The sequence below is a fragment of the Seriola lalandi genome, unplaced genomic scaffold, assembly GCF_002814215.2.
Source record: "Seriola lalandi dorsalis isolate HSWRI2012SDOR001 ecotype SW California unplaced genomic scaffold, Sedor1 jcf7180002054682, whole genome shotgun sequence".
NCBI classification, from domain to species: domain Eukaryota; kingdom Metazoa; phylum Chordata; class Actinopteri; order Carangiformes; family Carangidae; genus Seriola; species Seriola lalandi.
In genome coordinates, this window is record NW_019525235.1 from 2,865,892 (window position 1) to 2,879,500 (window position 13,609).

The 13,609-nt window shown below is 41.1% G+C and overlaps 1 protein-coding gene across 1 annotated transcript in view; it reads left to right on the plus strand.

Moving 5' to 3' along the window:
• The first annotated feature begins 3,635 nt into the window (after window positions 1–3,635).
• Window positions 3,636–13,609, plus strand: part of slco3a1a (solute carrier organic anion transporter family member 3A1a) — a 35,331-nt gene continuing 25,357 nt past the window's right edge. Inside the window, exons 1-2 of the mRNA XM_023422486.2 lie at window positions 3,636–4,295; window positions 9,963–10,416. Coding sequence (XP_023278254.1) covers window positions 4,137–4,295; window positions 9,963–10,416 — 613 coding nt within the window. The 5' untranslated portion in view covers window positions 3,636–4,136. The remainder of the gene's footprint in view (window positions 4,296–9,962; window positions 10,417–13,609) is intronic.

Below are 13,609 nucleotides of genomic sequence, written 5' to 3' on the forward strand. Positions count from 1 at the left end.
ACCAAGTGTGTGTGTGTGCGTGTGTGTGTGTGTGTGTGTGTGTGTGTGTGTATGTCTTAAAAAAACACATAAAAATCTGAAAGTATGTAGAGACTCTGAAGATTGGACTTTGAGAGGAAAAACTCCCATGCTCAAAAATATTCTAAACATTGTGGTTATCTTGTGGAATAAATTTCATACATTCACCGACTTTGGTGCTATCATGTAATCTCCAGCATAGCTCCACCCAACTTCTGACTGACTAGAGCACTTCAGTTAAACACTAATGACTGTACTTTCAGGGGTCACAAACTAAAAATGTTGGGAACCATAGGGTTAAAGATTTATTATTCAGGGATGAACACAGTGAAGTGAGTCACTGTTGCTGAATAATAAGTATGGTCAGTAAAGGTTCTGCACACAAAAAAAAAACGTTAGGGTGTAGGTTTCAGGGTTTTTGAATCATTAATCTTTGCTTGGTTTCAAACTGTCTTTTGGAGACTGACATATGGCTGAAACCAATCAGCTATGTGGTAGATTTACATTTCTCATGACACTGCTGTTTCTCAATATTTACATGTCTCAGTTTTGGAACATCAGCGCTCAGCGAGATTTTAACACCGTTACACACAGTTTTTCTGATTCAAGCTTCTGACACTAAAACTGTCAGCTTGACGGTCTACGTTTGGCTTTTCCCACCAGGCTGGACGTAGGAAGTAACATGCAAAAGTGTGTAGGATGGATTTCTGTGTGGGAGTGCGCTGATCGAGAGTGAGGAAGCATCTACAATTGATGATGATTTTGTTTTGGATACCTGCCAAAAAAGTGAGGGGGCCGCCCTGAATCTTGCAATGATCATTTATAGTTTTCATTGTAGATCGGTTCATCTTTTGTTCTGGGGAAGTGAGACAGAATAGTTTTCAGTTCCTCTAGACTAAAACTAAATTAAAACTAAACTAAATTAATAATGAGATAACTCTGACAGCATCATCTACACATTGATATGTCGTCAAGTTTTCACTGTCCAGGGGTTAAAGGTTAAATTTATGTTCATGCTGTTGACTCAAATGGATTTTTTTTGTTTTACTAGGGGGAAATGTTATCTATTTTTTTAAAGAATATTTTCTCATGTGTTTAATATGTCCAAATGTATCTTTGGATAATTTCTTTATTCATTGAAACATTGGAACTATGTTCGGGCAGCAATAGCCAAGGTGAAATCTTCAGATGTTCGCCTAATCAATTCAGCTCTTCTAGCATTGATCTAAAATATCTAATATATGTAATAATAATACTATAAAATCCTTGCGTGTCACTGTGGTGTTTTGACCAGTTTATAAATGTTCAGTTTGGTTCAAAAACATGTTTCACACTTCACCAATTACCAGCTCATCTTGTTGACCTTTATTTGTCCTCACTCCGTTGCTACTGCTGCTGTATCCAAAACTGTGCAAACAGCTGTGAAGAAAACCCTGGCAGCCTTTACACAGCATTTGTTTATCATCCTGTTTAGTTCCAACCCATCATCATCACATTATGTGGTCACATTACATCATAGCCACTGCAATACCTCATCCCAGACATGCTGACAACATGATAATCCAATAATAAATGTTGGAAACGTACTGTGCAAACATCATAGCTCCTTCACCAAAGCCTCGTTAAAGAGCAAAAGCTGCAGTGATTAGTTAATTCATCTGTTAGTCAGAGGACACAAATTTAATCGGCAGCTATTTTGATGATTGATGAATAGTTTAAAGTTACTATATTAATAGTTTAAAGTGTTAGATGAGAAAATCGATACCACTCTCATGTCTGTACAATGAAGATAAAGCCACAATCAGCAGCTGGTTAGCTTAGCTTTGTACAGAATGGAGACAGTGTGAAACTGCTAACCTGGTTTTGTCACAAAGTAAAATCCTACAAAAAGCACATCTAAGGTTCATTCATTAGCATGTTATATCGTGATTATTTAATCTGTATAAAATTGAGGAGTAAAAAACCCGCTATGGTTTTGTGGGAAGTTACAGTATCACAGCATTTCTTGGTTTGGAGCAAGTGGCAAACCTCCACATAGACTCCCATGTTAAAATGCCCAACTTTACAGCAGAAATAAACATGTTTACAGTTTAGTACAAAAAAACGGTTTTAGTCTCTATAACTAATTTCCCACTTCATAACAACTGTACGGGGTGTGAATTTTTTATGTAACTCACGTGTTTAAATTCTATTAATGCTTAAAGTTATGCATAATTGTGGTCAGGGCCGCTTTGAGTGACAGGTGCTGTCACAGTCCGCTGGCTGTCACCTCAGCTAATTCAAGTCCCTAACGTCACTTTCTCAGCCTGTTTGTGGTGTTGGTTGTGGATGATTTTTCATGCAAATATCGAACAATTAATATGTTTTGCTGTGTGGTTAACTGACTAACAGAACGTGAGGAAGTGTATTTTGAGGTGAGTGAAAGTCTGGTTTTATTTTATTTATGTTAGCACTAATTAGCAGGCATGAGTATCTGTGCTCACTTTACCTAGCTTGTTAGCTTAGCTCATTAACTAGCTAATTAGCCAGTAATGAATTAGCAGTGGGTTAGCCTTCGAGCAAGGTGCTAACCTGTGCTAATGATGCTAACGGGAGCGTATGCCTGCCAGAGTTATTAAAACCATAGGCATGGACCGAAGTCTCGGCTCCAAACACGACCCACCTCTTTGTCCCATTTTTGTTTTGGATTAGCCGGGAGTTAGGCGCTGCCAAGATGGTGATGGCGGAGCAGAGCCCAGTCTGACCGTTAAACTCCAACTGCTCTTCAGGAACCTATGGGTAACATCGCAGAGGCAACGTCCATCTGGTTTGGATCATGGTTTTGAGAAAAGGCGGACTTGATGTTTCCCCCTTTGTCCAATCTTATGCTCAGTTAAGGTAACCGGATAAACTGTCAATCTTCTCATCTAACTCTCGGCAAGAAGGTAAGAGAGCATATTTCCTAAAACCTTGTACTGTTCCTTGAAGCCGTTTCGTGTTTCAACCAAACCACCAAAGACTTTATGGCTCCAATAACTTAATTTAAGATGCATAGCTTTACCGTGTATTAGCCTAGTTACAGGTAACCATAAAACAGAACCTATGTCTCAATTAAACATTTGGTCAATCAACAGAAAATTAATCAGCAACAATTTTGATAACTGCTTAATCTAGCACATTTTTCTTAACAAAAATGGTAAAATTAATAATAAAAATCAGTTCCAAATTCTCAAACGTGATCAAATTTTCTTGTGTCCTTTGTCAACTTAGGAGGAGGATGTTTGCCATTTTCTTTGATAACGATTAATCTATTAAATTATTCTCTCTACTAATCAACTCAATGACACGCCTCATGTAGTTTCAGCTCTAAAATGATCCCTAGTTGCAGCCATGAGACTAAACAAAATTCTCAAACAGCACTGCAGACATAATTCCTGCAGATTTAATGTGGGAAAAATTATAAATCAGAACACACACAACCACACACACACACACACACACACACACACACACACACACACACACACACACGGGGCCCCACAGGACTACTGTAGTGATGTTTTAAGTCAGTCAAGTTGAGCAGACTTGTGATGTTGCTACACAGCGCCTCTAGGGTCGTGCATGTGCTTACACTGGAGGAGAGTAGTAGAGAGGGAGAGGTGGGAGCGCAGAGAGAGAGAGAGAGCAGTCATTGTCGGTGAAGGACCATGACAGTCCGGAGCGGCAGTAGGAAGTCTCTAACTCCAACCTTCACCTGCAGCTAAAACACCACAGAAAAAGAAAAAAAAAACCCGCGACAGAAACATGCGATCTGACAGAAAATTTCGCGCCCGTAGTTCACTCGTGCCTTTGCAAACACCTTCAGGGAGTTCACATGTTTCTGCGTGTCGACGAAGAGGCAATGTTTAGGCTCAGACGACCGGCAGAGCCCCGCGGAGTTTGGATGTGTGTTTCGTAGCCCGTCAGATGAAAGAGGACACATTATTGAATCAGGAGACACAGCGACACGGAGCACCGCGAATGTAGTCTTCAGGGGAAAGCGAAACACTGTACCTACCGGTGTCTTCCTGCGGTCACTCTCCTCCTGTGTGTGTGTTTCGGGCTTTTCTCACAGTGCTGTGTGGCTAAAGTAGGGGACGATGCAGGTGAAGAAGCACCGGGACTCGGACCGGAGCGGCGGGGACATGCTGGAAGCAGACGGCCTCCGCAAAAACTCCTCATGCTTCTCAAATATCAAGATATTCTTGATATCGGAATGCGCCCTCATGTTGGCACAGGGCACCGTCGGAGCATACCTGGTGAGTAGCAACACACAACCCGAACTCAAGAAGCAGGACCCACACTGTTCTTCTCCGTCACTGTGAGACTGTCAGACCCTGCTTCTCTAGCTCATATTCAGAGTTATCTTATCCGGGTCTGGGCTTTACATTTTGGGTTTGTGCTACTCTCCACGCTTTGGGCTAAACACTTACGTTCAGCTGAGCGATGACATGAGAAGTCTGTCTCCTGCTCGGTAAAGTACAGCCTGCGGGACAGATTTCATGCCGCTCAACTGTCCCGTGTTAGTTAGCTTATTATTGAGAAAACATCCCTCTGCTTGTCTGCCGTTATGTCTAATTTGTCTTTAATATATCACGACTCAATCCGAGCCAACTTTTAATCATCTGTGTAGAAACCAAAGGGTGACCTTTTAATCTTTGGTTGGCACTAATAATAATAGTCTCATCATATTTAGGAAGGCAGTAATTGGCTGATTTACCCAAAATGCCTTTCAAGGTCAAGGACATCCTCCTCCCACTCCTCCTGTTTCAATTTATGTTTTAGTTTTACCCGTTACTTTCAGTTTTACTATTAATCACACTGATAACAAAAGCAACCACAATGATGAGTAATGTTTTTGGTATGTTCTTTGTAGTTAAACCTAAAAATCTTTATCTTTATGATCATGTTTCAATGGAAAAAAAACAAAACAGAAAAGTCGGAAAGCATTCAGAGACTCTAATATAAATTTTATGGGACAAAGCTCCCAGTAGTGCTCCAAAATATTCCTCAAAGTGTCCCAGAGGAACTACACAGCCTCAGGCATCCTCTGTGAACGCTTAGTTTTGACATTGGCAATGTTTATTCTCCAAGAATCACACCGTTTCCCCAGCTCAGTTGCAATTAATAGACTAAACCCTAAATGCCTTGGCCATATTTGGAGTGGAACATCTTATCTTCTCTGTTAGTGGATCTGCTGAGCATCAAGCATCCTGCGGCTAAGAGCGTCCACAGAGCACGGCAGTGCCACTCACAGTCAGTTAGGTTATGGTTTCATAGGAGGATATTGTTCTCTTTATTTCCTTTCTAATAAAACACGCAGTTCTGCATTTTTTATGGCGAGCTGGCATTGCACACCTGTTCAGACAGTTTGAACAATAAACCTGGAGCTCCAGGTGAGGTTGGGATGATTTACTTACACAAACACATGAGGCTTTCTCCCCTATTTGTTTTCATCGACAGAGCAGAGCTCTTTTACATAGAGCTTCATTTACATGGACAGGACATTAGGTACCTGGTTCAGTGACAATCTGGTCAACTGGAATCAACCTACAAGAGCTACTGCGGCGTATCTGATTGGATGATGGGACTTAAGAGTGTTTGCTGGCAGCAAAGGGACAAAACTCAACTATCATGGCCCCTTTGCTTTCTCTGAGCGGCTTACAGTACAAGACACTTAGCAACATGCTGCATGTCCTGATTTAGCAGCCTGACTGCAACCTGTCAGCCTGCACAGGCAAATTCGACAGAAATATGAGATTGTCATTATTCCCTGATTTATTAGGGTTTCTCTCACTTCTCAGAAATTCACTTTGATGCCTTTACTGTTTTTGATATAGGAGCAAATTAACAGCCTTTTTTGATGTCCATTAAAAATGAACATCTGAAATAAATAATTTCATGAACGATTCTTTTCAGCAGTTGATGACTTCACTAATGGACATTAGGGCTGCAAGCAATGATCATGATGATGATAATTTTCATTATTGACTAATCTGATGAATACTTTTTCAATTGATTCATTGTTTTATCTGTAAAATGTAAAACAAAATTGCAATCACAGCTTCCCAGAGACAAAAGTGACATCTTCATACATCTTTTTTTTGTCTGACCAACAGTCCAAATCCCCAGGGGTACTCAGTTCACTATCATATATCATAGTTGCATGATTAATTGATTGATGATTAGTCGTCTCAGCCATTTTTCAAGCCAGAAGGGCAACCACCTTCACAAATAACAGGTTTGGCGGCTGTTTGTTGTCATATATGGTGGTGAACTGGATATCTTTTGGTTTTGAGCTGACTGTCGGCTAAAACAAGGAATCTGAAGACTCTACCTTTCATTCTACACAATTTACAGTACTGTCATTGGAGTTGTCTTGTTTCAACCAATGAAAAACTATAGGAACAAATTTCAACTGATTTTAATTGTAGGAGTTAATATTATATACAAGCCTTGGGAAAGCTCTATTTGGGATTTCTGTGTTTGCAGCACCTGTGGGTCTCTGTTGGTTATAGTAACGCTTCCCTGATAAGAACCAAATCCGACACTTCAGGGCTCGAGCTGCAAAGTGCAACGAACACCTGAGCCTGAACTGTGTTCGTCTCAGCTGAGTGAACCTGTCAAACCGCAGCGTGTTGGAGGGAGAAGCCCAAACTGTTCAACAGGAACATTATTGTCTTTTTAAAACTATATTCAATATCAGCATTGATAGCTATGTTCCAATAAAATCATACATATTTGTCATTTTTTTTTATCCGTTAATTAAATTTATGCTGAGATGTTAAATGATTCAGGTTTATTTCTGGTTCAGCCATAATGCAAAACATACATCTGCCAGGTAATTTATTATTGCTGTCAGACTTGGGCCTTTTGTGCACAGGTGGTAAAGTGGTAAAAATTAAAAAATCCAAAGTGTGTTTTTTTTTTATTGTATCCAAACAGTATGTTGGTGTTAGTAATCAGTACATAGACATTTAATTCAAAATCTGCTTTACTGTGTGTGTTCACATACATGACCTGAAAAAATGTAATTGTTTACTTCACTCATGCTCAAAAACTTGAGATAAAATATAAAGATAAAAACATTTAAAAAAGTAGAAAATATTCTGTGTGCCCACAGCTAATGCTATCGATGTAGCTTCTTTTAGACACAAAATAGCTCATTCAGAACAGTTAAAGTACATTTAGCTCACCTTCAGTCAACCTTCAGTCAACCTTCAGTCAACCTTCAGTAAGTCACACCTCATAAAACAGAGTGGAAATGATTCTAAATAGCCACGGCTTCACTTATAAACAGCTGCCGTGCCTTCACAAGTAGCACTATTTCAGCACTTTCACATTAGTGCAGAACCCTGACGTGCTGAGGTAAATGTCAGCATTGAGCAGCTTTTTCTGCTTGCTGATAATACAGACCCTGTCAGTACATGCTGAAATAAATCAGTGGAAGTTGGGATTCCTTGTGCTCAGACAAGACTCGCTCTTCTGTGAGGTGATGGGATGTCACAAAGCATGACAAGGTTTGTTTTGTTGCCATGCAACTGATTTAAACATTTCCACAGTTTAAGTCGTTATCCGGACAAAATGTGGCTTCGACCACTGACCAGTCTGCATTCCACTGGGTTTTTCCTGTATAATTTATTCTGGCTTTAATCCTCCTGGAAGGCTGCCTGTTTAAGTGGAAGTGCACAAACATGTTGAACCTGGCGACGAGAGCTTAACTCATCCAGAGTGCTTCCACTGCAGAAGCTGTCAGTCACACACACACTTGCCCAGGCCTCCCATAACGGGATGGGATCTGATTAGATAATGGCTTCGCTCCCTCTGCTTTACTTTATTGCAGTGTTACTGTGTAGACCTAGAGCTAGTGTAGAGGATGAGGCAATGTTACGATCAGATCCCAGCCAGGGTGGAGCCAGCCAGGCGTAAATGCAGCCTGTCCAGTGCGTTCGCATTTGTGGGAAAGAGCCGCCCAAGGGGCAGAAACGTCATGACTCATTCTGAAGTTTTCCATCCACTCAACATCACTGAAGGACACCGGCACGGACCACTCCCAACAATCATCCTCCCCGTACCTTGATCTGTAGTGAAGGAGTCACTGCAGTCGGGTTCAGAGCAGCTGCAAGAATTACCTGCTGTCACTTCTGCCTTCTAAAAGTCACAGAGGACAACTTATTTCTAAACTCCAGTGACAAAGCAAACAGGCTGTTCAATGTTTGTCTTTGTTGGCAATGACATCTCCTCATCCTCCTCGCCTGTTGTGCATTAAATCTTATCTCAAACGGGACAGGAAACAGATCATAGATTAATACCAGGCATCAGTCGGGACTGAAGGGAATAGGGTTTCTTCCCTGGTTCACGACAGATTTTATTTTCATAGAACAAATTCAGTTTTCAGAACTTGTAACTCTAAGATATGGCTGTGCTGTTAATTTCTATTTCTGCACCACACCTTGTGTGTAGATTGTAATGTGATGAATGTTTTAGAGACATGCAGGAAAAGCTGAAAACAACACAAAAAAACTGTATATTTTATATTTAGCAATGTATGATGCTTAATGTCAAGTTAAAGATCGAATTCAAGTCTAGTTGTATTTAAAAAAAAAAAAAAAATAAGAGTTTTGATCAGTCACTTCCACATTTGGCCCTAAAGCACAGAGCCTTCTGGAGCCTCAAAAGTCACCTAGTTGTATTCAAACAACTGCTCCAATTCAAATCCACTGTGTACATTAAATTGGCATAATTAAGCATTTGATGGAAAAGTGTTCCAACAACAAACCAGCAAGCTCATTTATCTTGCAGTGAAGTCAGTCTTTGGAGAACGGGATGTTTGTGTTGGCAGGATCCTTTTTTTTTTTTTTTTTTAGAGCTCAATCAAAACTCTTCAACAGAGCCAGTTGTGAAATGGAAAATTGTGATGCCCTTTCAAGGACAGTTTGGGACAGATCTGAAAATAGCTTGATAACTGTTTAAATGTGACACTGGTTCGCAGGGCATAGAGAGACTGTTCCCACACATCACAAGCAAGCAAACACATCCTTCCTCTCCTATACAACAGACTTATTATGCTTCACTTACAGTATTTAATCACTGACCTCTGGATCACTTCTGACAAACTGTATTGTGACAACCATTCTGCTTTGTGCACCTCAGCTGGAAGTTACTGGTAGGCTCCAACAGCTGGTGAAAGAGAGAGAAGCTTGTGATGAGCCGTTCTAACTAAAGCTGTGGAAGTCAATGTTGTTGTGCGCAGCTAATCAGAAACAGAGGCCTGTTGGCAGGGAGGAGCCACAGTGTGGAACATCTGAACAGCTTGTCATTCAGCATATTCCAATGGAAAGGCACAGTTTCAAACAGCGTGACTGATGATTTCTCCAAGAGCACATCCAGAAGACTCAAGTTTAGGCCCCCGTTTACACCTGGTATTAATATGTGATCTGTATCTGGATATGTTATCTGGATAATGACTGTTCTGTGCATTTACCCCTGGTATTATTAAGCATTCTTGCTATCCCCTTTCTTCTGATCAGATCTTAATCTACAAATTAGTTGGTTTGAGCTGGCAGACTTGTAGACAGGCATCATTCATCACTTGCTAGCTACTGCTACTACTAGTTTTTGCTGGGCTTACTTAACCTAGCAGGAAGAGGCCGAGTTAGGTGCCCCCTCAACTTGCTGGGCAGAATCACACTCTGCACTTTGCATTTTCATGTCACCTCAAGATGCGATCTGATCACAATGTGTTCTGTGTGCATTTTCACCCGCTTATATGTATTCTGATAAATCATATGATGAATTCTCTCTCTCTGTTGGTGACGTGAGATTCCCGCGACATCCTTGGTTTTGTATTTGTGCCATATTTTTTGCTTTGTTCAGCATCATTCCCATGACCCTGGTTTGAGTCTGTGCTCTGTTGTTGTTTTCAGGTGAGTGTGCTGACCACCCTGGAGAGACGGTTCAACCTGCAAAGTGCTGACGTCGGAGTGATAGCCAGCAGCTTTGAGATAGGCAACCTGGCACTGATCCTGTTTGTCAGCTACTTTGGGGCCAAAGCACATCGTCCCCGTCTGATAGGCTGCGGGGGCATTGTCATGGCACTCGGCGCCCTTCTCTCAGCTCTCCCGGAGTTTTTAACAAATCAGTATGAGATACGCGAAACGTGGAGGACTGACGTGGGTCGGGATGATTGCTCCAACACCAGCAGGGACGCCCAGGTGCCAGTGGACCCTGTGTGCGCCCACAAGCCCAACACCAACATGATGTACCTGCTGCTGATCGGAGCTCAGGTCCTGCTGGGTATCGGAGCCACGCCGGTGCAGCCTCTAGGGGTGTCCTATATCGATGATCATGTGAAGAAGAAAGACTCCTCACTCTATATAGGTGAGCCCTATTCATAAAACTGTATAAACAAAATGTTTAAAATCCAGATTGCACATAATCTATTGTGGGAAAAAAAATTGATAGACAGATTGCCAAAGGCCACAATAAAGGAAGGTTTGAGAATCACTGGCTGAATGAAATTACTGTTAAAGATAAGCAGTGCTCAAGGAAACAGATGATTATCACACTGGAAAGTAAAAATCTATTTACTGCAGCACACTGATTTCCCAAGGCAACTAATACTGGTACAGCAGAAAGTCAGCCGTGAGTGTGTTTGTTCATCGCCATCAGGTGCAGTGTTTGCATAGTTTGAGTCAACACAGAATATCCGTACACTGTATTTGTGCTCTTCTGCTGCACACCATCTCCCTTTGTTCAAGCACAGGCCTGCTCACATGAGTGCCAGGTGAGCACATCTTGGAGCTTTTTAATCTCCATTACAGAGGTTTCAGCGGGTTAAATGTCTCTGCTTCGCCCAGTCCTTTCTCAAAGGCAAGATGCTGCTGATGTGGCTCTTTGAGGTTTAAAGGTGCATTCAAACTGCTTTCTGGGCAAAATTCTGAATGCACAGTGGCTGTCAAGGGATATGTAATTGCTGTGATATGTAATTATTTTGCTATTTTGGGATACAAACTCAAGCTTTAATACTTTTATCATTAAGCCACAGAGGATTTTCACTTCTGTAGCTTTTTCTGTGAATCTATGTCAGATATTTTAAAGGAAGACCCACCGAGTGTGATGTGGTACTGTACTAATAAACATATATTATGCATATTGAACATTGCTCTGAAGAACCAACAGCTATTAAATTAATAGTTGGACAATCTGGGAAGAATGCTTGTTTGCGCTCTTGCTTAGAGTTTGATAAGAAGATTGATGCCCCTTTTATACCTGTATGATAAGTAAATGTTACTGGAGCTAGCAGTTGTTTAGCCGAGTTTAGCATAAGGACTGGAAATCAAGGGGGAAGAGCCTGGCTCTGTCTGAAAGTAAACAAAATCCAGCTACCAGCATCTCCAAAGCTCGTTAATCAACAAATTATATCTTGCTTTTTTAATTAGTAAAAAGTTTAATAAATTTAATTAAATCAAAGTGTAACAATGACGACTCCCTGTATTACAGGGGCATGCAGCAGTCTTGATGCGTAGCTAATCTAACCCGCTGCAAGCTCCAACAACATATACTTACCATACAGGCATGAAAGGGACATCAGTCTTCTCTTCAAACTCTTGGCACTCTCAGACATGAGTCTTCTCCTCAAGTTTTGGCAAGCAAGAGAATAAACATATTTTCCAAAACTATTTGTTGAAAGTTAAAACAGTAACTTGCTAGCATCCCTGCATGATAAACATTTTCACAGTTACCCTTTGAACCACAGCCACAAATCCATATAATAGTATGTTTCATTGTTTTGTCTGTGACCTGCCTTTTAATTTGTTGTCCAGACTGCCACATCAGCCTTTGATGGAGTAGATGAGATCTGTTTGCATAGTGTGTGTTTTTTGTTATCAGCATGCAGCAGAAACAATGAGAGCTTGAATGGAGGATGAGTTCAGGCTGACACACACCCTTTCTGATACATTCACACAGCGGCATGCTGTGTGGCTGCCTTTTGTCACCCAAATACAGATGTGACCTACGAACAAAGGCTTCAGTGTGTAGTCTGTAATCTCAAGCCCAAAGCTGATTTTCTGATTTTCTTAACTGCCATTAGCTGTATTTATTTGTCCTGAACATGAGCTGTTTTTACAAAAAAAAACACCTAGAGCTTTGTTTGAAACAATAAAGAGCATGAAAGTAACACAAAAGGCTTTGACATTTTGGCACCACCATAGTGGCTTGTTAGCGGTTTACGGGGGGAAGTGGACTGCGAATGATTGAAGTTTGGCAGGCGTAGGGGAGAGAGATTTGGCTCTGTCCACCTCTGATAAGCTGCAAGGAGAGTTGGAGGAAAAACAAGCGGTGAGCAGCGAGGAACAATGTGGTATTGAGTCGCACTCAGCTGATCGTCCTAATCCTTCTGCTGCAGGCATGTCATGTGCCCCCAGCTGCATGAATGGAGCAGATTGTCTGAAATTCTGTGAGATTTCCTTTCACATACTGATAATGCATTTGGATTATTCATCAGTTTACGACAACAAGTTCACATTGTTGAAGTGGCAACAGTACGTTGAGTTTTGAAACATTTGGTCAAAAATATTTGCTTATTTGCTGTAGGTTTCCTACAAGTTCTGTAGGCTTAGGCTTCAGTCCTAGGTTTCATTTTTAACTCTGTAAACAAACCTGTGAATAAGTCCAGTAGAATTGGCATGTCAACATCACAATTATCTAATTTGAGATCAGATAAATGTAGTTATATTGTGGGATTTTCAGAAGATGAAAGTGAATCCATCCATTATCTCTGTCAGGTTGTTTGTATCTGCAGAGACATTTTAGACAGTAATTAGAAAGGAAATCACCTCTCAAATCGGAGACCAGAAACTTTCTGTTGACACATCCAACAGCTTGAAATGAATGTGCTATATGAGCATGTACAGTAAAACTTCCTCTGTTCTCACTGCAGCCTCAGTATCACATCACCAGATTACAAGGATCTATGTGCTGCTTGGTGTGTAGACTCTTTCACAAGTGTTAAAGCTTTTTCTCACACATTGGGAGACAGGGTGTAAAGCAAAGTACTTGTTTCATTTTAATTCTTTAATTCATTTAACATATTTAATATCACATATTTTCACCCCGAGGTTAAAAACATCATCATTAACCCTGACTTATGATCCATGACAACAAGTGTAATTGAAGCTGCTTCTTTTTTTCTCCCTGCTGCAACTGTTGCCCTCCGCGGTTGTCAAAGCACATTCTCGCCCTGTGATGTGTTATTGTTAAAATTAAAGCCTGAGCTATATGACCAGGTGAAAAGTGTGCACCTTTGACAGAGGCAGGTCCCTGCCCTGTCAGAATACGGCATTGTAGGGAGAGCAGAGCCTAGAGGCCTGGAGAAGAGCCATAATTACAGAGTGAGGCAGGAATGCCAACCAGCCAGCCATGAGGTAGGTCTGAGTGGGCTGGGACGCAAATGCATACCACACAGGCCTGTGAAAAACAACTCCTCCAGAGGCTCCGTCTGCCTGCATTTACTGTGTATACAGCAGCAGACATGGCTTACTGCTGTTTAAACAACTGTAAAACACACTCA